At 52.3% G+C, this 26,544-nt stretch overlaps 1 protein-coding gene across 1 annotated transcript; it reads right to left on the bottom strand.

Annotated features, from left to right (window-relative positions):
* Positions 1 to 124: 124 nt before the first annotated feature.
* On the bottom strand, positions 125 to 11,866 carry LOC116943820 (C-X-C chemokine receptor type 4-B-like). The gene is made up of 2 exons (XM_076068174.1): positions 11,363 to 11,866; positions 125 to 1,383 (listed from the first exon to the last, which is right to left on the bottom strand). The coding sequence occupies exons 1-2, from the start codon at positions 11,363 to 11,365 to the stop codon at positions 145 to 147; spliced, it is 1,242 nt and encodes a 413-aa protein (XP_075924289.1). The 5' UTR covers positions 11,366 to 11,866; the 3' UTR covers positions 125 to 144.
* Positions 11,867 to 26,544: the final 14,678 nt, after the last annotated feature.

The following is a 26,544-nucleotide window of genomic DNA, read 5'->3' as shown; positions in this document are numbered from 1 at the left end:
ATTAGGCTGTGTGTAGGTTTTAGGTGGATTCTTATCCTGTACAATTTCAGGACCGATGGTTTTGATTTGGGCTGCTCCCCCCCCCCATCCCCTTCTTCTCCACCCCCCTTCCCCCCACCACCACCATCTCTCCTCGGGGCGTCTTCAGCAGCTGGAGAACTCCGACTCGGACGTGACGGAGGTGACGCGGCCGCGCTGGTAGTGGGCGCTGCCGCTGGCCGGGTACCGCGCTATCGCGTGCACCGCCCCTCCCCCTCCCCCCCCTCCGCCGCCGCCGCCGCCCGCCTTGCGCGAGGAGCGCAAGTGCTTGAGCAGCCGGCCCAGGCGGCGCTTGAACTTCTCCCCGATGAAGGCGTAGAGCACGGGGATGAGGCAGCAGTGGGCGAAGCCCAGGCCCTCCGTGACGGCGAGCGCCCGCGCCAGCGTCTCCTCGAGGGCGCACGACCGCGCCGCGGCCGCCTCCGACCCCGCGTCCGCGCCGTCCTGCGGCCGCTGCTCGGCGCCCGGACCGCCGACGCCGAGTCGCGCCAGCGTGTCGGCCACCACCACCGCGTTGTAGGGCAGCCAGAAGGCGAAGAAGACGGCCACGATGGCGACGGTCACCCGCACGGCCTTGCGGCGCTCGTGCACCTGCGAGCGCGACAGCCGGCGGATGATGCTGCAGTAGCAGAAGAGCATGACGGCGCCGGGCGCGACGAAGGCGAGCAGCAGGTGCTTGGCCCGCAGCGCGGCTCGCCACGCGGCCGCCTGCCCCTCGGGGTAGGCGTGCTCGCAGCGGCTGGCGCCGCTCAGCGGGTCCGTGGTGACGGCGCCGAACGCGAAGTCGGGGGCCGTGAGCGCCAGCGAGAAGAGCCAGACTAGGGCGCAGGCGCGCGAGCCGCGGGCGGCCGCCGCGGCCGCCCCGGCACGGTTCCCGTCGCGGCGCGCCGTCGTGGCGTGCACGATGGCGCGGTAGCGGTCGACGCCGATGCACGCCAGCAGCAGGATGCTGCAGCTGAGGTTGAGGGTGTGCACCGCGTGCACCGCGCGGCACAGCGCGGTGCCCAGCCGCCAGCGCGCCGTCGCGTTCGCCGCCACGAAGGGCAGCGTGGCGACGAAGAGGAGGTCGGCGGCCGCCAGGTTCAGGAGGAAGCGGTCGGCGGCGGTGGGCTGCCCGCGGGAGCGCGGCTGCAGGGTGAGCACCACGGCGACGAGGGCGTTGCCCGCCAGGCCCAGGAGGCACACCGCCGAGTAGGCGGCCACGAGGAAGTTGCGCTGGAAGAGCCACGTCGCCGAGAGGTCGCAGCCGGCGTCGTGCGGGGCGGTGGCGTTCTCCTCGTCGTCCAGGCCCGCCAGCCACGACAGGTTCACGTTGAAGGGCTCCAAATCGTCAGACTCCATTGCCTAGAGCAGAGGGAGGGGTGGGGGGTCCAAAATAACAAGAAGAGACATTTTGACGTCGAATTCGGTAAACGAAATAAATGTTTCAAGAGCGGCAGTGCGGCGTGGTGACTACGAGGCGGTGCTGAATGAATAACGTCACGGGGCAGTCCTCAAAGAGCCGCATGCGGCTCCGGAGCCGCAGATTGCCGACCGCTGGCCTAGGGGCTGCGGAGGAGGATGTGGGGTGGTGGTGGTGGTTGTGGTGGAGAGCGGGAGTGCAGTGGTTAGCGCGCTGCTCAGCTAAGATTAGCACGATTGGCGAAAGATGATCAACATACCTACATACAGGCACCACGAACCGGCGACAACGGGTTTGATTCCCACTCATGGCCACCACCGGTAACGATAATTATCGGAACCGGTCCTGGGCCTCCACTAGGTCGACTCAGCCTCAAATAAGTGCCTGGTGCGATGTGTAAACGTCACCACTGGAGAGACAAAGGCGGCCGGGCCTGGTGCTGGCCACCCACCCCCTTCGTAGGTACTCGCTAACAACACTTGCCTCAACAACCTGTTGAGGCTATACGGTCGTGGTGGTGGCGAACATCTGTAAACACTCTCCGAAGCATATCCAGGGCCGAATTAACCCATGGGCTAATAAGGCATATTTTGTAGGCCAATTCATTCCGTGTTGACGGAACAGGCTCATCGCCTGCTTAGCTCCGCAGATCTGATGAGGTTTGGCCCACGCGGTTCATCGTGGCCGTGACGGAGACAATGAGCTGGCACCGTGTAGCATTCTGGCTTAAAAATTCGGGTTTTGGCCACCGGCGGTTCAAATCGGGGGTCTCACGTGGAGAGCGGTGATGGCCTCGGCCTGGCCGCCAATGATTGTTACACCGAAAGAGAAAAAAAACACGTAAAATTGATTTTTTTTACTTAATTCTGAGAAATAACAGGCTTGGAAAATGCCACATCACAACGGCATGCGGCCGTGGGGGACGAAGCTGATAGCGTAAGATTTGTTATCGTCAACGTTTCGTATACACCAAGGCTTTGGCTGTAACGGTGGCACTGTACGGCTCTGCGATGTGTGACTCGGGGTGTCGTGCCCCGTGCGAACTCGATCGAGCTCCTGAATAAGCTCCTAGCACGTGGCAGCGAAACGTCGGACACGGTGTCGTCAACACGATGTCCGACGTTTCGCTCCATGCGGCAGCAGCCACGCCGGTGAGCTGGCACCAATGACAATTGCCCAGGCTCTGCAATCCTCTATTTTAAGGTGTTAGTAACCATCTAATGAGTGCTTATATGTGAGAGGACCCGGAGCACACGGAGACAACCCACGCGTGCGAGGGAGCAACACTCTATCCCATACGGATGTGAAACAGACGGCGAAGAGTCCACTTGCTGTACCGCCTTCTTCTGGCGAGCCGGGGGTCTCGCTCGTCCTCGACGCCCATGGGAAGGGAGTTTCACCACATTAGTGTGTGGTGACCCGCCAATACTCGCTGCTGCCTCCGATTATCAGGGTTGGCAAGGTACGTTGCGAAAGAAGTTGAACGTACGTACAAACGCAGTGCTGGATCACAGGCAGCCACGCCCTCTGCGTTCACAATCCCAGCAGTCTCTGTCTCCCCGTCCCCCCCCTGTGCCCAATCACGATTCACTTATTTTTCCCCTTCTGGCCCCCTGGAACGAGCTGCCCCTCCACGTCAATCATTCAGCATCACTCTCCGTGTTTCGTTCTAGCCTGAAGACACTCGCTTACTTGCCCGCCTCTTCCACCCTCCCCCCCATCATTAACACCGTCCATCCTCCTTTCCCAACTTCACCAGCCATCGTCACGCTCGCTCACTCATCATCAATCACTCATTTTCACTTTCATCACCGTTTGTTTTCACGCATCATCACCATCATCACATTCATCACGCACGCGCGCGTGGAACTTCTAACGCGCCGTACGCAGCCAACCGTGCTCATCGGAGGCGTGGCGGTGGCGAAGGACAACAACACTAAAGCTGCAGTCCTTCTCGCCGACTCATCTCATCACACTGCTGCTGGACAAGGCGCTATATAAATTAACAAATTAGAAGACCCCCCCCCCCACACACACACACAAGGTGAGGCTCAAGGTCGCGAGGGGTCATGGAGGCGAAAGCAGATGACTTCGTCACACCTCGCCCCACGTCGCTTCTGCCAGTGCCTGGAGTAGTTGCGAAAGTTAATAGCAAAAGCAAGTAATCGGGTCGTCGTGAAAGAGCCAACACAGACGATCCCGGGGGTTTGATCTTCCACGAAGTTCACGGTCCACCATGAACTGCACGAACCGTGGCGGCGGACGCGGATATCTGATGCGCAAATTGGCAGCTAAGAAGTCTCGTGCAGTGTGCGACTGTGGTCCATCCGGATGCCCGATCCACAAACACGAGGAAGACGTCACAGCGAGAACACTCAGCTGCTCGTGACGCGGTTGTCTGCAGGCCTGACCGCCTGAACGTGAAATCGCGGTTTGTTGCTCTGCATCCCAATCAGCCGTAAGAAAGAAGAAGAAGATTAAGATCGGGTAATCCTAATGAGGATTCCTTGTTAGGATCACACCGATACTCATCAAGACGAGAGGGATCCACAGTCAACTGCCCCTGCATCGCTGCTGCTGCTGCTGCTGTTCGTCAGTCGGTGTCACATTTTGCCCAGGACCGCGATTGCACCTCTGCAGGAACTGTCGATGGGGTTTATTTATTTATTTTATTTTAAAAAAATTTGTCTAACGCGCAAAAGGCCGCGTGTTTTGAACCCCGTGTTGAGTGCGTCGCCTGAAACCCTCGCAGTCTCCCACCAAGGCCGGGTTAAGGCACGGGGGCTTTAGGGGCTGCAGCCCCAGGGGCCTCCGCCAGATGGAGGGCCTCCAGAGATGAAGTGAAAAGTTGTTTCATTTGTGAATGCTGAATTTTATTTGTTGTTAGTCATGTAAAAATAAATGTTATTTTTCTTTAACTTTGTTTTCCTTTTGAAAATATTACTGGGGGGCTCACACAGTTCCTGTAGCCCAGGGGCCTCACAGTACCTGTAGCCCAGGGGCCTCACAGTACCTGTAGCCCAGGGGCCTCACAGTACCTGTAGCCCAGGGGCCTCACAGTACCTGTAGCCCAGGGGCCTCACAGTCCCTGTAGCCCAGGGACCTCACACAATCTGAATCCGGCCCCTGCCTCCCACCACGTGGCTGCAGGTCGTCACCGTCTTGGGACAATCGACGACGTCCTTCGAGGGACCCAACTCCCTGCAGCCTCATCAGCAGCGCCGCCTGTTATCGCAATTCGTTTGCCCTAGACTCGGAAAAGCCCTCACAGAGTCTCAGGACTCTTCTTTTGTTGTTGTTTTATTTTATCTCGGGACCGTCCTCCAACCCGGACTTTTTGGCCAATGTCATCGATGAGTCGGGCTCCAATTTCGGCGAATTCAAAGAATCACAGCGCAAATTACTCAATTGGGATTATACCCAAAAGGAATCATCGTCCCCTACGAGCAGACTAATGCCCCAGGTCACTCTTGCAAATGACATTCGTCAGCTGGTTCATAGCACGGTTGGCCACGTACGGTGCGAAAGAGGTTCAACATGCAACAGAACCCCTACTGCACCTCAGTTAACGACTCATGGCTTAACAACACCTGGCAAGCCCTCCAACGGCGGTCGCCCACCCAAGTTACCATCCAGGCCTCAACCCCAGCCCAACTCCTGAGCGCTGACGACTGGTCGTGTTTCATGGCGATTTAACGGACGGCATTGCCCGACGCTCGTTTGACCGCCGACGCGGCATCCGTGCGCCGCTCTTGGCAGTCTCGTCCGTCGCAAGCCGTCGTCGCAATGCCTCGTCGCGTCTTGTATGGCGGCGCCCCGCTGAGCTTACACATTCGTAACGCACGTGGTTTAGAAACGCGCGTTTGGAGAGTTTGGCTGCTCCCCGTGAGCATCCACGCGATGACGATACGCCACTTTGTTGAGCTGTCATTTGTGACAGCCAGAGTCGCTTCTGAAGAAGAGCTAAGTGGCTCAGTGGGGAAGGAGACATCATCACGTGCACCTGGGAAGGAGACATCATCTCTAGAAGGGATGATGGCGGTTGGGTGAGGTCGTGGGTTCGATCCCGACCCTTACGCCTGCTGTACATTTGGAGCATGCGTCTCTCTCTCTCTCTCTCCCCGTGGTGGCGTGGATTTTTCTCCCGGCCCTCCGGTTTTCCCCTCCACATTTAGAAACATGCGTTTAGAGTGTTTAGCTGAGATACATTTCCACATGATAAGCCACTTCGTTGAGCTATCATTTGTAGCCAGGTCGCTTCTGAAGAAGAGCTACGTGGCTCAATGGGGCCTAACCTGTTGAAATAATACAAATAGTTTAAAAGATGACCTACTACTACCCCTTTTGTGGATTAGAGGTCATTCTAGATTTCAGAATTTATTTTTTGGTAGGAGGAAACGAGTGAGGCTGGATAAAACCTTCACACGTGGGGGCGTACCTGGTGAAATAAAAAAATAGTTTATAGTTTAGGAATAGGTTTCAGAGGAGCCCAGCCAGCAGCCAGCCAGGAAACTCGATGCATCGATGATCTCATATAGTAGTAGTACGACGTATCTTAACGTTCAGCTCTGTGGTTCAGACAGTAACATAGACAAAACTAAGCAGAATAAGGAGTTGATGGCGCGTGGGATATAAAAAGTAAAAAAGGTAATATAATAATTTCGACGTTGTAACTCTGTGCTACCACCGCACAGTTCCGTCGCGAGGAGGAACCTGATGAGCAGGAAGGCACCCGCAGCTACGCGGTCAGCTGGGAATTTCCCAAGCTCTGCGGTCCTCGATCCATTCATATCTTTTTTCACCAAATAAGGCGCGTTTATAAGTGTGGGAGGAAACCGGAGCGCCCGGAGAAAACCCACATGTGCGAGAGAGAGGGGGGGGGGTGGTAACTCTATCGAGTCCACATTTGCCGTACTGCATTCTGTAAGCGAGCCAGGGTGTGGGGGGCATCACAACACCCGCGGGAAGGAAAGTTTCACAACATTCGTGTGGTGATCCACCAACGGTCGCTGCTGCTGCCTCCACAGCGCTGGATCGCTGTGAGCCGCTCGGTGCGGCGTGGCCGCCACCGCCGCCTGCTGAGATGATTGAGAGACGACCACGATGGTGATGGCGATAACGACGATTTATGTTTTGGTTGGGGCACGGACGGTAAGCGGAGGTCATGCTTCTAATAATCATAATAATTTTACTTCATAATACAAACAATGTAACCTCGTGCAATGCCCTCCGCCTTGACCACAATAACAAGGCAAAACCCCGTGGCGAGTTTCCTCTTTGCGTCCAATAACCAGGGTGGATCGATAACATCGACACGATGAAAACAACACGGCCGCAAGTACGTCCGATCGTGCGCTGCAGGTGCTTTACTAAACTCTTAACTATTTTATTTAAATTACCGGGTAAGGCCCACTGAGCGATGTGGCGAGCCATTTTTCAGAAGCGACCAGGCCACAAACCGTAGCCCCAGTGGCTTGTGACGTGGTTTAGAAACGCGCGTTTTGAGTATTTGTCTGCTGCCCGTAAACGTCCACGTGATGACGATAAGCCACATTGTTGAGCTGTTATTTGTGACAGCCAGGTCGCTTCTGAAATAGAGGCTACGCGTGGCGTTGATTCTAAATGCGGAGGGGAAACCCCGGAGGACCCGGAGAAAAATCCACGCGACCACGGGGAGAGTGACGCGCAAACTCCAAATATACAGCAGCAGGCGTCACGGTCGGGATCGAACCCACGACCTCCTGTGTACCAGGCGAGGACGCTAACATCTCCTAGCCACAGCGACTTGGTTTGGTTATCGCTGCATCGCGAGATTGTGAAAGATAGCGGGCGGCTTGTCGAGAGGACTTCACCCAGCAGTGGATTGACCATGACCGCAGCTGCTGATGATGATGAATGCATTCGTCATTCAAATAAGAGTACACGCATTATTGCACGCTTGATTATCCAGGAAAGAAGTCTCACTGAGTCTCAGAGGACTCTTTTTATCAGGAGGGTCTCATTCTACGTGGTGGTGACTTTACCGAAAGAACCAAAGAAGATGAATCCTTGCAGTCACGAAAGCTTTAAATCGAAATTTGGGTCCTGACAAGTCTTCGCAGTAAAGCAGAGGTGCAATGCTTGCTATCGCTCGCCACTGATGTTAGCCGTGGCTGGGAATCAAACTCATACGTCCGGTTTCATAGCGGATCGTGCATAAAATACTGAGACGGGTCACTCCGTCCCCGCTGTGAATTCCATGGGGGGGGGGGGGGGAATAATAAAAGATCAGCTGCAAAAACGTCCTTCACACGAGGTTAGTAAGCAAATTATTGGGTTTTCCGTTTCATAAGCATGGGAGCGGGGTAGCAAGGGGCGGGGCGGAGGGGCAGGAGACGGGCGGGGGCAATAGGGGTGAGCCATGGACTCCGAGTTGCATTTCCGGTCACGGCTAACATCAGTGGCGAGCGTGGACCGGTCCTACGCACCAACATCAACCACACCCCCAACCGCGTCATCTACGCACAGTAGGTGTTTGTTGTTGTAAGGTTCCGACCCACCCCTACCGGAGATCTGTGAAAATAGCTTTATAGCTCATCTGATTCCTCCAGTATAAATACATATTCTATTAGATATATACTTTTTTTATTTTACCAGTTATGAGCCACCTTTTCAGTCACGACCTGGCCACAAATGATAGCTCGACCAAGTGGCTTATCACGTGGAAATGTATAGCAACCAAATACTCTTAAACGCGTGATGTTGATTCTAAATGTGGAGGGCAACCCCGGAGGACCCGGATAAAAATCCACGCGACCACGGTGAGAACACGCAGACTCCAAATATACAGCAGCAGGCGTCGGGGCTCGGGATCGAGCCCAAGCCCTCCTGTACACTCCGCGAAGTAGTTCACATCTCGCCACCGTGGCGATTCTGATCAGTCCGCACTGACCAGCTTGGTAAACTCCAGCCACTCAACACCACCTTGACGAACGGTGGCCAGGGGAGGCCCTCGCCCAGCAGTGTATTGATCAGGGTTATTATCGATTATTGATGAGTAAATCATCGGTTGCGGACGGTGAAGGTCGGGACACCACTTACCCACTTCCCCACTCGTCGCGGTGCGTTGCCCGCGGTGGTCGCGATTTGACAAAGTGTGGATGTCGGTTGCTCAGAAAGCGCGCCCGCACGTGGGGCCGCCCATAAATGACGTCACGCGATTTTGGACGATTTTTGACCCCCACCCCCCCTCGTCACACGGCGTCACAAAAAGTCAGACCCCCCCCCCTCAAATATGACGTCACAAAGCTCTGCCCCCCACCCCGCAAAATAAAACACGCTTCAAATCGCTTTAAACTATTGTCATTGTAGTGCGTATTTAATGTGGCGCTGCACTCTGATGTTGGTAGGAGAAAACATTTTTTAAAAAGTCTATTTTATTAAGTAGAACGTGTTGTCTATATTTATTTAAAGTTGCGCATTTTGATGTGACGTCACATTTCTCAACCCCCCCCCCCCCTCGTCACACATCGTCACAAATGTCTGACCCCCCCCCCCCAGGTGCGTGACGTCATTTATGGACGGGCCCCGTTCGAGAATCGCGTTCACTCATCCTCACGCCTTCACCGCTCGCTCCAGCTCCGCGTTCGGAATTCATAAGCGCCACGCTCGCTACTGCAATGTCAACAACTCGCTTGAGTCTCAAGACTCCTTGTCAGGAGGTTCCTGCATTAAGTTGTTTGGACAAATGTGTGTCATTGCTTAATTGTATCCGGATTGTGCTATGGGGGCGTCACGGAAGCCCACTCTCATAGAGCAGTGCGGTTATTAGAGAGCGGCCCACGGAAGCGAACATCACAGAGCTACCTCCGGGAGTCCTTCACATGAGCTTTGTAACACACACTCTTCTGATGAGAACACCGTGTGTCGAAACCGGTCCAGACGGTGCTTGTATTGAGCCAATTTCTTTTTGAAATTGTGGCTGTGAGAAGTGTCAAATATACTTTTATATTTTAGTTTTACGTGGAGGGACGAGACATAAAATATATATTCAGTGTGTGTTTCTACGAGCTGTCAATGATTAATTATATTGCATTCGCTGTTCTCCACGCTGTTTGATCAACAGTGCCCAATGGGCACGCTTGATAATGTGTGCCTCTGTCCACATCACGGAGGAATGATCAGTGTTTCTCCTCAACAGCTGAGAGATGGCTGTAAAGATCAAATTACAAAAGCATGTGTGTCCCTTGGCATTACGAGTACGCGACCGCGCTCTATCTCGAAAGCCTAAGAAGGCGTTGAACCTGCACAGCACTTGGATGGGTGACCACCATGCATTTAACTAATTATTTGGTGTTTGCTGCTGAAATTTACAACACTGTGGACATCAAACAAAGGCGGGCACGCACCGTGCGCTTTCAGATGCGATTCTGCGGCCGTCTCGAACGCTTTTCATTCCGATATTAGTAAGCCACTGGAGCTACGCACTTTTAAATCATCTAGATTGACAAGCTCATTTCTTTAGAACTGCTTTCTGTTGTTTTTAGTTTGTTGTCCTTCCCCCCGCCCGCACCTCCGATTAGTACGATTGGCTACGTACGGTGCGAAAGAAATACAACGCTCACACGTACCCGTCCGCACAAATTGAATAAGTACATAATGGGCGACGTTTCGCGCTATGGCCCTTCTTTACAGCACACGTCTAAAACAGACCGCTGCCGAATCACGTGGCGGGCAGCAGAGGTTAGTAAAATAATGGATTCTTTGATTCGGTTTCCATGTCGCTGCTTCCCTGCAGTGTGTGAACTCAACAGCCGTTCTACGAAATGTACACGTGCCCTCCATGGTAACGTGGAATGGACACGACCACCGCCGGAGATGAACGCCGAGCTTAACGCTTACTTTGAGCATTTTCATCGAGTGTGTATTATTCCATTGAAACTGAAATTAATTTCAACAATCCGATGAACGTTTCGCGGCTTGGGGATCAGTGGCGCAGTGGTTAGCACACCGCACTCCAGACGCGGCAGCCCGGTTGTGAGCCCACTCCGGCACCACTCACCAACCCTCCACTGCACAGCGAGGCGAAGTATGGCCAAACAAGCCACAACAAGCCACAACACGCCACAACAAGCCACAACACGCCACAACACGCCACAACAAGCCACAACACGCCACAACAAGCCACAACAAGCCACAACACGCCACAACAAGCCACAACAAGCCACAACACGCCACAACACGCCACAACACGCCACAACAAGCCACAACACGCCACAACAAGCCACAACAAGCCACAACACGCCACAACATGCCACAACAAGCCACAACACGCCACAACAAGCCACAACACGCCACAACACGCCACAACACGCCACAACACGCCACAACACGTCACAACAAGCCACACCACGATGCCGGTAGGTCTTCATCCGTAAAGTGGTTCGTCAATGACCATTCATCACGGTATCGATTCGAAAGATATGGTTCTTTACAAATGAGCCACATATAACATTGACTCGCATTCAACAATACCACTGTCCTAATAGAGTAAAATATATTTATAATAGGCAGGGTTCGCGCCATGGCCCTTATTCACAGCACCATCTATGTGCTGTGAAGGAGGGCTATTGCCCGAAACGTCTCCTGATTTATTTGTATTTACCTGTGTAGGTCCACAGTTGTATCATTGACGATTGCGTTCAGTTTTGTTACGTGTGCGTGTGCCACCATCTGCCAACCTAGTAGTAGCAGCAACAGCATCACCAATTGTGATTGTGCCACCACTGCTAACAACAGCATCACCAATTGTGATTGTGCCACTACTGCTAACAACAGCAACAGCGTCACCAATTGTGCCCGTGCCACCAACTGCTAACGCAGCAGCAGCAAACAGCATCTGCAGGAGGATGACGATATTCGTGCCACGGCCGGGTCACTTACCATTGCGACGTCGCAGGTGGCGATCTTTGCGCCGGCTTCGCCAATGAAATCAATGCAACTCGCAACGTGGTGCAGACGGCAGTGGCGCGCGCCCGCCGATCGCCGTGCCGTTGTGGTGTGTGCGGTGCTGTCGTGACAATAGTGTGTAGTGGTGTGGGAGAGTGGGTGGAGTGGGGAGAGTGGTGGGGGGGTGTTCTCTCCTTCGCCCCAGCGGGGTTTGGGGGGGGGAGGTGGAGTGGGGAGAGTGGTGGTGGGGTGGGGGGGATTCCCGCGATAAACTGGCACGATAAATAAACATCCGCGGAAGTCTCTGGCCACCCTGCTTTTCACTAGAAAGTTTCCTTAAGAGCCCGGGATTCTCTATGTATACTGGATACTATAGTCCTGTGGGTCTTGTTAGGGAGTTCCCAGAACATACATATTATTATCGTCGTCGTCAGTCATGGTTTATCCACTGCTGGATAAGAGCCTCCGTAAACCGCAGCTTTCCACAACTTCGAACTATCCTGCAATGTCACCTGGAAAAAGTAACTGGTGCGTTTTTTTCAAACAATTTCACATTTGTGTGCATCATTTTGTTTTTATATAGCTGTAGCAAGCAAGTTCTTATTCAAGCCCAACCCACGTGTCTTGTCGAGAGGGTACAGACAGGGAGGGTCCCTTGCCTGTAAGATGGCCAGTTCACCAGCATTGGTACAAGCAGGCCTGCTGATGAGACATCGAATGTGAAAGCAGGTCCAGAGTTTGCTTGTCAGAAGTCGATGGATTGTGCAAGGAAATACTTTTGTGTATATATTTATATCGAGAGAGAGACGGATATGTCGACGAGACATCGTCCACTTACTTATTTTGTGACGTTTCTCATTCGGTTAAAATCGTTTATGTTGGATCACCGTTTGGGGAAAAAAGAGTAAAACACCTGTTTTCAGATTGCCGTACAGATATAAATGTCCAGCAATACGCGTAACTTACAAACGTCGCGGGCACTGTCGTGGTGTGATGGGTTTCGCACACTGGACTTGCAATACAGAGGTCGCCGGGTTCCGTTCAAATCTTGCCGGCGCGGCAAGTTCAAACGACGGTGCACGGATTGCTTTCAAATCCCATCTGGTGGGGCAAAACAAATGTGGCCGTGCCCACCTCTTGCAAGGCATCTGGTCGGCGTGCAAAGTGTCACCTCCCCTCTGGCGGCGGCGTGAGCAAGCAATTGCAGGGCTGCGCCTTTAACTTGAGAAGGGTGAGGTTCAAATGAGCCACGCGGCCGACTTGTGCCACCGGGCGCTTTGCTTTGCTGGCGCGCGTGCCAAATCGGTGCGCTCGTTGCGACGAATCCCACCGAAATCGATGAGCGGCTCCCGCCCTATCGGAACGGGTAAAATGGATTCTTGAAAGCGTTCACCGGTTTTATCGGTTGTCGTTGGACAACCCGAGTTTCTCAAAGGTCACCATGATGTGGCCAGTTTGCGTATTTTTCGTAGCCCACGTGGCCCGCGATCGCTTTCTCCCGGCGTGATTCCACACGCGCGCCTCTCCCAGCCTCTTTGCACTCTTTCCCTTCCCCCATCGTTTGATCCGTGGTTCTTCATCGTTTGACAATATGAAGAAGGGACATTGCCCAACACATCTTCGCCCGTTCTAAATACAATTCCTTTGAAGGCCACGGTGTTGTTGACAAATGTGTTGCGTTGATTCGTGAATTGTCAAGTGTTATAGTACATTCTAGATTTGGAGCTTTCGTGACTGCAAGGATTCATACTCTGTTTTTTTCGGTAAAGTCACGTAGGTAAAAAATCAATAAAATAAAATATGATTTAATTTAGTTGTTTTCATTTATTTTACTTTATTGATTTTTACCTACGTGACTTAGTTCAGTTTGACAATTCACGAAACCGATTGGATCGTTCTAACGTGGCTACGTTGGGAATGCTGCTTATCGTGATGAAGCCCAATTTCCCATAAGTGCCCCAAACCTGCTCCTCGTCCACGCTGTCCATTCGTCGATGCCTCTAACAGAAACGTGGAACAGCCACAGTAGTGCGATTGTGGGCATGAAACCCAAACTATTGACCATAAATTAAACCCATAGAGACACCGAGAAACACAAAGATGCATAATAGACAAGCCACAGTAGTGCGATTGTGCCCAAGCAACCCAAAACTCTGAATCATCGAGTGAACCCATTGTAGCCTGCACCTCGTTCAACGGAGGAGGAAGAGGATCAGCAACACGAACTAAGCCTTCTACATGACACGAACTAAGCTTTCTACGGACCTCGGCAAGGGGCATCGAGCCCCCAAAGCCGAACAGAAACTAAATCCGTAGAATACTGATGGATTCGTTTGACATTTCGGCACCCTCAAAATTCTTGGGGAGGGAGAAAAACATTTGACCTTTTGACGTATCTCACTCAGAAACATTCACGAGTGCCCGTTTGCCCAAAAACCTTCCTGCAGTGAGTTCTGTCAAAACTCTAAATGGCAAAGGGTATCTCACTCTAACTAGCGATGTCGAGCGAATCGCCAAGGGACTTATAAACTATGTCACCGTTTTAATCTGTCCACGATGCAGCGAATGAGGTTACAGCGTTTTTAAAAACATACATTCGTAAAATAAATCGCAGCCCACCCCCCCGTTGTTAATCCACTGCTCGATTAATCCCTGATTTAGACCATACTTCACCACGCTGGTCAGTGAAGGTTGTGCAGGGTGAGGAGGAGGACGCACATACGATGACTAGCGATACATTGGTTACTTTATCACAGTGTGTGCTCGTGCGCATGTATCAATGCCGCAGTTGTAGTCGACTCACGTTTCCCAGTACACAAGTAACGTTGGACCAACGTTCGCGCCAACGGTTCTAGCCACGTGCCAACGTTGCTCCAACGTTGGAGCGGTGTTTTTTAGTCTTGTTGTTAACCGGTTAGTCATTTCTTTCTTAAAATCGACATTGAATTCGCATCGCCGCCGTGAATTTCCGTCGCAACGTGACTCATTGATAACGACTCGAACAGAGCAGGAGAGACACAGAGAGTGAGAGAGTGTGAGGGAGTGTGAGGGAGTGTGAGGGAGTGTGAGAGAGTGTGAGAGAGTGTGAGGGAGTGTGAGGGAGTGTGAGAGAGTGTTAGGGAGTGTGAGGGCGTGTGAGAGAGTGTGAGGGAGTGTGAGGGAGTGTGAGGGAATGTGAGGGAGTGTGAGGGAGTGCGAGGGAGTGTGAGGGAGTGTGAGAGAGTGTGAGGGAGTGTGAGAGAGTGTGAGGGAGCGTGAGGGAGCGTGAGGGAGTGTGAGAGAGTGTGAGGGAGTGTGAGGGAGTGTGAGGGAGTGCGAGGGAGTGCGAGGGAGTGTGAGGGAGTGTGAGAGAGTGTGAGAGAGTGTGAGGGAGTGTGAGGGAGTGTGAGGGAGTGTGAGAGAGTGTGAGAGAGTGTAAGGGAGTGTGAGAGAGTGTGAGAGAGTGTGAGGGAGTGTGAGAGAGTGTGAGGGAGTGTGAGGGAGTGTGAGAGAGTGTGAGGGAGTGTGAGAGAGTGTGAGGGAGTGTGAGGGAGTGTGAGAGAGTGTGAGAGAGTGTGAGAGAGTGTGAGGGAGTGTGAGGGAGTGTGAGGGAGTGTGAGAGAGTGTGAGAGAGTGTAAGGGAGTGTGAGAGAGTGTGAGAGAGTGTGAGGGAGTGTGAGAGAGTGTGAGGGAGTGTGAGGGAGTGTGAGAGAGTGTGAGGGAGTGTGAGGGAATGTGAGGGAGTGTGAGGGAGTGCGAGGGAGTGCGAGGGAGTGCGAGGGAGTGCGAGAGAGTGCGAGGGAGTGTGAGAGAGTGTGAGAGAGTGTGAGGGAGTGTGAGAGAGTGTGAGGGAGTGTGAGAGAGTGCGAGGGAGTGCGAGGGAGTGCGAGGGAGTGCGAGAGAGTGTGAAGGAGTGTGAAGGAGTGTGAGAGAGTGTGAGAGAGTGTGAGGAAATGTGAGGGAGTGTGAGTGAGTGTGAGGGAGTGTGAGGGAGTGTGAGGGAGTGTGAGAGAGTGTGAGAGGGTGTGAGGGAGTGAGTTTGAGGGAGTGTGAGATAGTGTGAGAGAGTGTGAGGGAGTGTGAGGGAGTGTGAGGGAGTGTGAGAGAGTGTGAGGGAGTGTGAGGGAGTGTGAGAGAGTGTGAGAGAGTGTAAGGGAGTGTGAGAGAGTGTGAGAGAGTGTGAGGGAGTGTGAGAGAGTGTGAGGGAGTGTGAGGGAGTGTGAGAGAGTGTGAGGGAGTGTGAGGGAATGTGAGGGAGTGCGAGGGAGTGCGAGGGAGTGCGAGGGAGTGCGAGAGAGTGCGAGGGAGTGTGAGAGAGTGTGAGAGAGTGTGAGGGAGTGTGAGAGAGTGTGAGGGAGTGTGAGAGAGTGCGAGGGAGTGCGAGGGAGTGCGAGGGAGTGCGAGAGAGTGTGAAGGAGTGTGAAGGAGTGTGAGAGAGTGTGAGAGAGTGTGAGGGAATGTGAGGGAGTGTGAGGGAGTGTGAGTGAGTGTGAGTGAGTGTGAGGGAGTGTGAGGGAGTGTGAGGGAGTGTGAGCGAGTGTGAGAGGGTGTGAGGGAGTGAGTGTGAGGGAGTGTGAGATAGTGTGAGAGAGTGTGAGGGAGTGTGAGGGAGTGTGAGGGAGTGTGAGTGAGTGTGAGTGAATGTGAGGGAGTGTGAGGGAGTGTGAGAGAGTGTGAGGGAGTGTGAGGGAGTGTGAGGGAATGTGAGGGAGTGTGAGGGAGTGTGAGGGAATGTGAGAGAGTGTGAGGGAATGTGAGAGAGTGTGAGGGAGTGTGAGGGAGTGTGAGGGAGTGTGAGGGAATGTGAGGGAGTGTGAGGGAGTGTGAGGGAATGTGAGGGAGTGTGAGGGAGTGTGAGGGAATGTGAGAGAGTGTGAGGGAATGTGAGAGAGTGTGAGGGAGTGTGAGGGAGTGTGAGTGAGTGTGAGTGAGTGTGAGGGAGTGTGAGGGAGTGTGAGGGAATGTGAGGGAGTGTGAGAGAGTGTGAGGGAGTGTGAAGGAGTGTGAGGGAGTGTGAGGGAGTGTGAGGGAGACAGGGAAGCGACATTTTAACGTTCGTGCTGCCTCCGCGGATTTCCTTTTCCCGCGCTTTTTTTTCGCGGGGCCCGGTGAGGGGGGGGTGGGGGTTGGGGGGGGTCGGTGGTGGAGGGGGTGGGGGGTGGGGGGGTGGGGGGTGGGGGTGGGTGGGGGGGTGGGAGGTGGGGGTGGGTGGGGGGGTGGTGGTGGGGGGGGGGTGGTGGTGGGGTTGGGGGGTGGTGGGGGGGTTGGGGGGGTTGGGGGTGGTGGGGGGAGTGGGTGGGGGTGTGGGGGGCGACGTCGTCGTCCAACGGCCAACGCCAACGCTTTGCGGATGCAGCCCGGGGCCCCAGATAAGAAGCCTGCGCCTGGGGAGACAGGCGAGTCAGGGGAGACAGGCGAGTCAGGCGAGTCAGGGGAGACAGGCGAGTCAGGCGAGTCAGGCGAGTCAGGGGAGACAGGCGAGTCAGGCGAGACAGGCGAGACCGGCGAGTCGGCGAGTCAGGCGAGTCAGGGGAGACAGGCGAGTCAGGCGAGACCGGCGAGTCGGCGAGTCAGGCGAGTCAGGGGAGACAGGCGAGTCAGGCGAGTCAGGGGAGACAGGCGAGTCAGGGGAGTCAGGCGAGTCAGGCGAGTCAGGGGAGACAGGCGAGTCAGGCGAGACCGGCGAGTCGGCGAGTCAGGCGAGTCAGGGGAGACAGGCGAGTCAGGCGAGTCAGGCGAGTCAGGCGAGACAGGCGAGTCAGGCGAGTCAGGCGAGGCAGGGGAGTCAGGCGAGTCAGGCGAGTCAGGCGAGTCAGGGGAGACAGGCGAGTCAGGGGAGTCAGGCGAGTCAGGCGAGTCAGGGGAGACAGGCGAGTCAGGCGAGACCGGCGAGTCGGCGAGTCAGGCGAGTCAGGGGAGACAGGCGAGTCAGGCGAGTCAGGGGAGACAGGCGAGTCAGGGGAGTCAGGCGAGTCAGGCGAGTCAGGGGAGACAGGCGAGTCAGGCGAGACCGGCGAGTCGGCGAGTCAGGCGAGTCAGGGGAGACAGGCGAGTCAGGCGAGTCAGGCGAGTCAGGCGAGTCAGGCGAGTCAGGCGAGTCAGGCGAGACAGGGGAGTCAGGCGAGTCAGGCGAGTCAGGCGAGTCAGGGGAGACAGGCGAGTCAGGGGAGTCAGGCGAGTCAGGCGAGTCAGGGGAGACAGGCGAGTCAGGCGAGCCGGCGAGTCGGCGAGTCAGGCGAGTCAGGCGAGTCAGGCGAGGCAGGCGAGTCAGGCGAGTCAGGGGAGACAGGCGAGTCAGGGGAGTCAGGCGAGTCAGGCGAGTCAGGGGAGACAGGCGAGTCAGGCGAGACCGGCGAGTCGGCGAGTCAGGCGAGTCAGGCGAGTCAGGCGAGGCAGGCGAGTCAGGCGCTTTCCACACCCCGGGTAGCGGTGTTGAACCCAGCACTTTCAACCTGGTCAGGGGGGGGTGGTGGTGGTGAGGAGTTGGAGGGGTGAACAACAGCTGGCGGTGACACTGCCGACGGGGACTTTCTGGCGAGGTAGCTGGTGGCAGCCCCCCAGCAATGGTGCCACGTTTAGTGGGGGGCGGGGGGGGGCGTCAGGGTGGGGGGTTCAAGAGGGGGGATCAAGGGGAGGGGGGGAGGGGGGGTTCAAGAGGGGGGTCAAGGGGGAGGGGGGTCAAAGGAGCCCCCAAGAATGTCCTGGGTAATCAAAATGACAAGCGAAACAAATTAAAATAAATTATTCGTTGCCGATGTTTCTGCTGCTGCTGCGTTGGCGCACAAACAGCAACAACAACTAAAGCCATTTGTCAAGAGCTCCGTGTGGCATTAAACAACAGTATGCACAGTCATAAGCGACGTTTTGGGAAGTGCCCCTTTGCAGGACACACGGAGAGGCTCGAGAGGACACTTTATAGTCCATGGGGTTCTGATAGGAGTCCATTATAAAACACGTTTTCCTGCTTAACGGGTTTATATATAAATATGTAAAACCCTCGTATTCCCATTTAAATCGGAGTACAATTAACATGATACATTTGTTGATGGTTACCTGGGCTCGATTCCCATTTCAATAGGACTCAGAATAATGACCTCAGTGATGCGTGCTGCTGTGCTGTAGAGCATTGTTAAGCCACCTGTGTGGAACGCAAAAACTGCTGTGGAACTTTTTGCAGGTCCTTCATGGGCATTGTTTTTACTTTCATAAAACTCCATGTGATTACTGCCCGAATAATTAGATGTTAGGCATTTGTATACTGTACTTTGAAAATGTCATCATTAATTATTCACGGTTTTTTTTTTAAAATTGTTTTTAATTTAACATGAGTATGTTCGTGGGGCACGTTGGTGAGTGAAAAATAAATACAATTAATCTGAGAGTTGAACGGTCCGTGCGTACAGAAAGGTTGGGATCACGTTCTTCGGGTGGTCATTTGGCCTACTCTTCCACGGCGGGCGGGAAGTGGGAAGTATTGCAAACTCATCGTCTTGAAGTGCTTTTGGGAATGTGAAGTTGAGAGTGAAAAACGAAAAAATGTGCGTCAAACCTCCATGTAAACATTCTACAAAAAAGATGTGCATCTTATGTGTATGTATGTTGAACTTCTTTCGCACCGTACGTAGCCAACCGTGCTAATCGGAGGTGCGGGGGAAGGACAACAAACTAAAAACAACAAGTAGTTCTCAAGAAATGAGTTTTCAATCTAGATGATGATTTAAAAGTGCACAGCTGCAGTGGCTTTCTAATATCGGAAGGAAAGGCGTTCCAGACGGCCGCAGGGGAGCATCTGAAAGCGCGCGATGCATTGTCCGTCTTCGGCAAGCTCAGGCTTGTTGCGGTGCAGGTAATGTTACTCGATTGTACCACTAGTTGCCGAATAATCTGATCTGTAGATAACCCCCCCCCCCCACCAAAGTGGGGGAATTGAACACACGCATCTAATCCACGGAATCAACAAAGGGGCTAAGGAGAATTTGCCCGGGCATGTTCTGAGTGTGAGAGGAGGGGAAACGTCTCCTTAAAGTGACTCAACGCTTTCGTCAATACCACTGTGTGGCCTTTAAAGAGACAACTGTATAAACAGTGACGTTTCGGGTAATTGTCCTTCTTTATAGCGCATTTCGTAGAGAGGCCTGTATAGCGGCAGAGTGGATTTTCAGAGTTGGACACTGCACTTATTTACACCATGGGGCCCTGATGAGAATTACATGTTTTCTTGATGAACAGATTCTAAATAAACACATGAAGAGTTACGCTATTAAATAGGTACTGATTAATAACCAAACCGTTTAACGATCAAATAAAACATGGCTCACTAAACTCATTTATATAGGATTAAACGTTTACGTGGTACATTGCATTGTGGGAAAACGTGTTCCTGTCAGCACAGGGGCACAGTCCACTTCGCAGGGCATCGTTAACTGGTGCGTTTGCGCCACTACCACCGCAGAATCGCAGAATAAAACATGTTCCAAGGTCAGATTAGGGTTTAAAATATTCAGAGCTTCACGCTATGGAAGCTGATGGCGGGGGTTGAAATCTTATTCTTTGGTTCTTTCGGTAAAGTCATGTCGATATAAAAAGTAATAATAAAAATAAAGTGAATAAAATAAAAATAATAATAAAACAAAAAAAACATGAATGTATTCTGTAGCCTGGTTCTTTTAATCGGAGTAAGTGTACTGGCAGTCTATAGTGTAGACTGTAGCCTGGTTCTTAATCGGAGTGAGTGTACTTGCAGTCTAGAGTGTAGACTGTAGCGATGGTTATTAAGTTTGGTGAGTGTACTGTCAGGTCTATAGTGTAGACTGTAGCAATGGTTATTAAGGTTGAAATATTGTCAAGGAAGGGCCGATACAGGGTAATAATGTCAACGCAGCGCAGTTAACCGCATCGCACTCACATCTCGATGTTTATCTTAACCTTTCAGAAGTCCGTTTATGTGCAACGCAGAAGGGCCATTGCCCGGAACGTCACAACCCAGTGTTGTTTTTTTTAAAGTGTTGAGCCTTCGTGTGTGTTAATTAATGCTTGTGCACCACAGTAGGGGGTGCAGCTGGTGCATCTGCCTGTCATCTCAATCAGTCCAACCCATGGCACCTGGGTCTGTCCCGTGACCTCCAGTCAGCGAACCTTCGACACTTCACGTGGCCCCAAAGTGCACCTGGCCTGGCACAGGCGCCGTGGTGACGTCACCGTCACTTAGTGGTAAATGGCGGGTTATTGGTATTGGTGCACCTCTACCAAGGTAGCAGCAGAATCACCAAATAATAACTTACAGTGAGGGAAAAAAGTATTTGATCCCCTGCTGATTTTGTACGTTTGCCCACTGACAAAGAAATGATCAGTCTATAATTTTAATGGTAGGTTTATTTGAACAGTGAGAGACATAATAACAACAACAAAAATCCAGAAAAACGCATGTCAAAAATGTTATGAATTGATTTGCATTTTAATGAGGGAAATAAGTATTTTACCCCTCTGCAAAACATGACTTAGTACTTGGTAGCAAAACTCTTGTTGGCAATCACAGAGGTCAGACTATATATGCGTGATGGTCATGAGTTTGTGAATCTAGATGATTTAAAAGTGCATCGCTTCAGTGATGGTGAGCAGGCCCGGGTAAAACTACGTGGCCGGGAGTCAGAGCCATTCCCTGTATACCTTGGGGTGCGACAGGGATGTCCTCTGGCTCCCACATTATTTAACATCTATTTTGATCACGTAGTTCGTGAAGCCTTCAATAGCTGTACCGGGGGAATCTCCATTTGGTACAGATTTAATGGGAGGCTGATCGATGTCCGGGTGCGGTCAAGGGATGGCTCCCTATTGCTCAACCACGTTATGTATGCCGATGATTTGGTAATAGCTGCTCATTCAGAGGAGGAGTTGGAGACGCTGTTGCTGAGACTGGAGCGTGCCACTAAGAGATGGGGCCTTACCATCAGCCCCACCAAAACTAAGCACCTGCCTGGGTATTTTGTACCATCGGACACCCCCACAACTCCCAATCGGTGATAGGGCAGTTGTGGAGAGAGTGGAGAGTTTCCCATACCTGGGCAGTGTGCTTATGACCGGCTCCAGTTTAACAGCAGAGGTCTCACTCCGAATCAGTCGAGCGTCAATATCTTTTCATCGGTTGCGTAACGCTGTGTGGAAGCTACCTGGTCTATCGCTCCGCACTAAGCTTCAGGTCTTCTCGGCCACGGTCATTCCCTCCCTTCTCTACGCTTGTGAAACGTGGACCCCCTTAATGGAACATCTTCGCTGGTTAGAAACATTTAGGCTAGCCTGCCTACGCCCATCCTGGGTTTAACCAGGCTGGATTGTGTGAGGCGCTCACAAATCCTTGAAAGATCTGGGCAAGGTCCCATCGGTGAGCTCCTCCAAGGTAAGGCTGCGTTGGCTGGGTCATATAGCCCACATGCCCAGCCACCGCATGTCGAAACAGCTTTTTTTCGGCCGAATTGAGGGGGCTAAACGGGCGTGGCACGGGCTAGAGAAGAGAGGGAGTGATGTGGTACAGGAGGACGTGGAGCTGAGTGGACTTGCCGATGACTGGTACCAGCAGTGTCAAGATCGGCCTCTGTGGAGGAGGCTCGTGAAGGACGCTACTGGGCAGTTGGAGGAAGTCGCCCTCCAACAACAACGGAGGGCGGAGGAGCGACGCTCACAACAACGAGCAGAGCGCCGGGTAGCTAAAGCACAGCAGGTTGGCACAGTAGGGGGCACAGGTGGTGCACCAGCCAGTCATCTCAGTCAGTCAACCCGTGGCACCTGGGTCTGCCCTGTGACCTCCTGCCAGTGGGCGTTCGATACTTCACGTGGCCTCAAGGTGCACATGGCCTGGCACAAGCGTCGTGGTGACGTCACCGCCACTTAGTGGCGAATAGCGGTTGTTGTTGTGTGTGTGCCGGCAGGGCAGAGGAACTGGGGCAAGGGTCACGGAAGACCTCACAGGGAGGCCCCTGGAACCCTCTGGTGGATTCGAGAATGGAGGTGCATCCAGGGAGGAGTCAGGCCGCGCCAAGTAGGATAAAAGCAGCAGAGAGCGAGAGCTCCGGGCTGCCGATTCTGGGAATGGACTCGTCTCGTCGTCGCCGCCGCCTTCGCCCAATCATTGCGCGGCCGGACAGTAGTTGACTGTCTCGGTCGACGCCGTCGGTGCTACGCGGACAGGGTCGTGTCTGGGCCGGGCTGTACGGAAACGTGGTCGTGAGAGAGGAGGCGATCCGTGTGAGTGAGAACGGCCGGAGTTGGTGTAACGGAAAAAAATAGAGAGACGGTGCCTCCTGTAACTACCTCGTCTCCGACTGAGTGTGCGCTACACACCGCACACACCGAGGAGGACACTACACATGCATGGTGGTCACCCATCCAAGAACTATCCAGGCTCAACGCTGCTTAGCATTCAAGATATAGCACGGTCGCGTGATTTACTCATAATGCTCAGGGATATAATGCTCCTGTAATTTGATCTTTACAGCCATCTCTCAGTTGCTGAGTAGAAAAAAATATCATTTATCCAGGGTGTGACAGCAGCAGCAGCATCGCTATAAATGTCCGAATGATGGGCCACTTTGTTTAGCTATCATTTTTGGCCAGGTCGCTTCTGAAAAATAAGTTAATACCTCAGGAGGCTTTACCTGGTAGGATGGGGATGGTTGAGTTGTTGTATTTCTGTGTTTGTGTTTGGGTGATTTCTTTACCTTTCTTGTCCCTTTGCACTCCTATCACGTGTTGTTGTGCTGTTTGTTGTTGTGACGTTCTTAACCGCCCCGATTTTACATCTGTGAAAAATCACTTTATAGCTCATAAGATTCCTCCAGTTTAAATACATATTCTGAATCCGATAAAGACGATGTTAACAAAACCTCGACTGGGTTCAAACTTGATTTGAAGCTTTCGTGACTGCAGGAATTACTCTTTGGTTCTTTCGGTGAAGTCACGTAGAAATAAAATTTATTAAATAATAGAATACGACGTTTCGATTTCAACACAAGCAATCGTCATCAGGTAGAACTACATTTTAGAGAGAGACAAAACACAGACACGGAGACACACAGACAGACACACAAGCAGAGAGAGACAACACAGAGACACACAGAGAGAAACAACACAGACACACACAGAGAGAGACACACTAGCAGAAATAGACACACAACATAGACACACAGAGAGAGACACACTAGCAGAGAGAGACACACAACATAGACACAGAGATAGACACAACACAGACATAGAGACACACAACATAGACACACAGAGAGAGACACACTAGCAGAGAGAGACACACTAGCAGAGAGAGACACACAACATAGACACACAGAGAGAGACACACACGATTTGGTTACATACCATTGCGACGATGCGTCTGACGATCCGTCCTATACCAGACCGGTGTTCTTCACTAATTTTCAGAGGGGGCCACTTTAGTCGATAAGACATCATCAGTGTGAGGGCTGCCACACCGCCTACCCCCCCCCCCCCGCCTCATCCACCATAGGAATGTCGAATGTCCACCACTGGTCGATTTAAGTGATGCACCTGACTGGCTGAGTTCAATTCCCGGCCACAGCTAAACGGTACTGGGGACTCCACTGCTCCATGAAGCCGCACCGCCCAGCCTGGTGAAGTATGGTCAAACAACGCCCATAACCGACACAGCGTGGCGAGGCCCTCCTTCATCAGTGGTTTCGCAAAGGGTTGTGTATACATGTGTAGTATTACATTTTTATTTAAAGCTTTCGTGACTGCAGGGATTCATATTATTGGTTCTTTCGGTAAAGTCACGTAGAAGGGGAACAATAAAATACAACAAATATAAAACAATACAATTCTCACGACGTTTCGACTGCAACACAAGCAATCATCATCAGGTGAGAAACCCACAGCAAGAAAATTTGAAAAAAATATATATGAGTAGTATTGTTATGGCGAACATCATAGCGGCTCCTGGGGCTCCCTTCCACCCCCGTCACCGTGCCAACACTCACCGGCGTGTTGAAGTGTGGTCAAACGGCCTATACACGACTGCAGGCACGTCTCAGAACACCCAAAGCACGTGTAGGTATACCGGGACTCTACACACATTTAAAAATTATTATTCCTTTATACCTATACCCCACGAAGTTCCCAGAGACGGGGGACACGGCACGGAACTCTGGATGCTGCTGTCGGGCTGAATGGGCCTCATACGGGGGGACCTCAACGTCTGTAACGAGACCACGGTGACCAGCGAGGGTCACAGCAGACAAGAGGGCCTCACTTGCTAGTCACACGGGGAAAGGGCTGAGAATTATTACCATCGTTATGATGGTGATGATGATTACTATTATTATTATTATTATGTGTGTGTGCAACGATTGTAATTGTTTTTTTGTTGAACGGGGACGCTACTCATCAAGCCCCTGCCCCGCCGCTGTTGCCGCTGACGATATCTGGGACGTCTGCGGGAGATAAAAAAAGAGAGCTTCATAGCTCATCGGATTCCTCCGGTTTAAATAAAGATTATGATATTATTCTTACGTCAAGTCTCACTTTGTTTCTTTGGTCCCCGAGTCTCCTACCCTCTTCCCCTCCCGAAGGATCATGATAAGGGAATTCCAGCCATTCCCAGTCGGCCAATTGGACGTAGGCCTCCCAACACCACATGGGTCACGGAGCCTTTGTTTTTGGCAAACTTCACCACGCTGGTCGGCACGGGTTGGTAAAGACGGCGAGGCCAGGAGAGGTTCTGCTCACGCTCGCCACTGATGTCAGCCGTGAGCCAGGACTCAAACTCGGGTCGTTGTGTTTATCATAACATTACCTGCTTATCACCGTTGTTGACCGAACACAATATATATCACCGTTGTTGACCGAACACAATAAATATATATCTGTTGTTGACCGAACACAATATAAATATATATCTGTTGTTGACCGAACACAATATAAATATATATCTGTTGTTGACCGAACACAATATAAATATATCTGTTGTTGACCGAAGACAATATATATCTGTTGTTGACCGAACACAATATAAATATATATATATATCTGTTGTTGACCGAACACAATATATATCTGTTGTTGACCGAACACAATATAAATATATATATATATCTTTTGTTGACCGAACACAATATATATATCTGTTGTTGACCGAACACAATATATATCTGTTGTTGACCGAACACAATATATATCTGTTGTTGACCGAACACAATATAAATATATCCGAGAGAAATTCTCTTCTCAAAACGGTGCTGCATCATCAGGGTCGTGTGGCACGCGCGGACACGCGCAGTCCGGGGCAAAACTTTGAGAGCCACTCGCGAATGTTTCATCCCTTTTGTTTATTATTCGGCAAGCACCCTGCACTGCACGAAGCTGGGAGGGGGGTGGGGGGCACGCGGCGGAGGGGTCGACACGTCGAAGAGCGCGGTCGCTGTGCTCCGAAACCTGAAGCCCGAGAGCGTGACAGAGAGAGAGTGTGACACAGAGAGAGAGTGTGACACAGAGAGAGAGAGAGTGACAGAGAGAGAATGTGACACAGAGAGAGAGAGAGAGTGACACAGAGAGAGAGCGTGACAGAGAGAGAGAGTGTGACACAGAGAGAGAGAGAGTGACACAGAGAGAGAGAGCGTGACAGAGAGAGAGTGTGACACAGAAAGAAAGAGAGAGTGACACAGAGAGAGAGAGCGTGACACAGAGAGAGAGAGTGTGACACAGAGAGAGAGTGTGACACAGAGAGTGACACAGAGAGAGAATGACACAGAGAGAGAGTGACACAGAGAGAGAGAGTGTCACACAGAGAGAGAGAGTGTGACACAGAGAGAGAGTGACACAGAGAGAGAGTGACACAGAGAGAGAGTGACACAGAGAGTGACACAGAGAGAGTGTGACACAGAGAGTGACACAGAGAGAGTGTGACACAGAGAGAGTGTGACACAGAGAGAGAGTAACACAGAGAGAGTGACACAGAGAGAGAGTGTGACACAGATAGTGACACAGAGAGAGAGTGTGACACAGAGAGTGTGACACAGAGAGAGTGTGACACAGAGAGAGTGACACAGAGAGAGACACAGAGAGTGTGACACAGAGAGTGACACAGAGAGAGAGTGTGACACAGAGAGAGTGTGAAAGAGAGAGAGTGACACAGAGTGTGACACAGAGTGTGACACAGAGAGAGTGTGACACAGAGAGTG

The sequence above is a fragment of the Petromyzon marinus genome, chromosome 19 (assembly GCF_048934315.1).
Source record: "Petromyzon marinus isolate PM22_M1 ecotype Great Lakes invasive population chromosome 19, UKy_Petmar_22M1.pri1.0, whole genome shotgun sequence".
NCBI classification, from domain to species: domain Eukaryota; kingdom Metazoa; phylum Chordata; class Hyperoartia; order Petromyzontiformes; family Petromyzontidae; genus Petromyzon; species Petromyzon marinus.
Note: the sequence above shows the minus strand (reverse complement) of the source record. Positions and strands in the feature narration are given on the sequence as shown.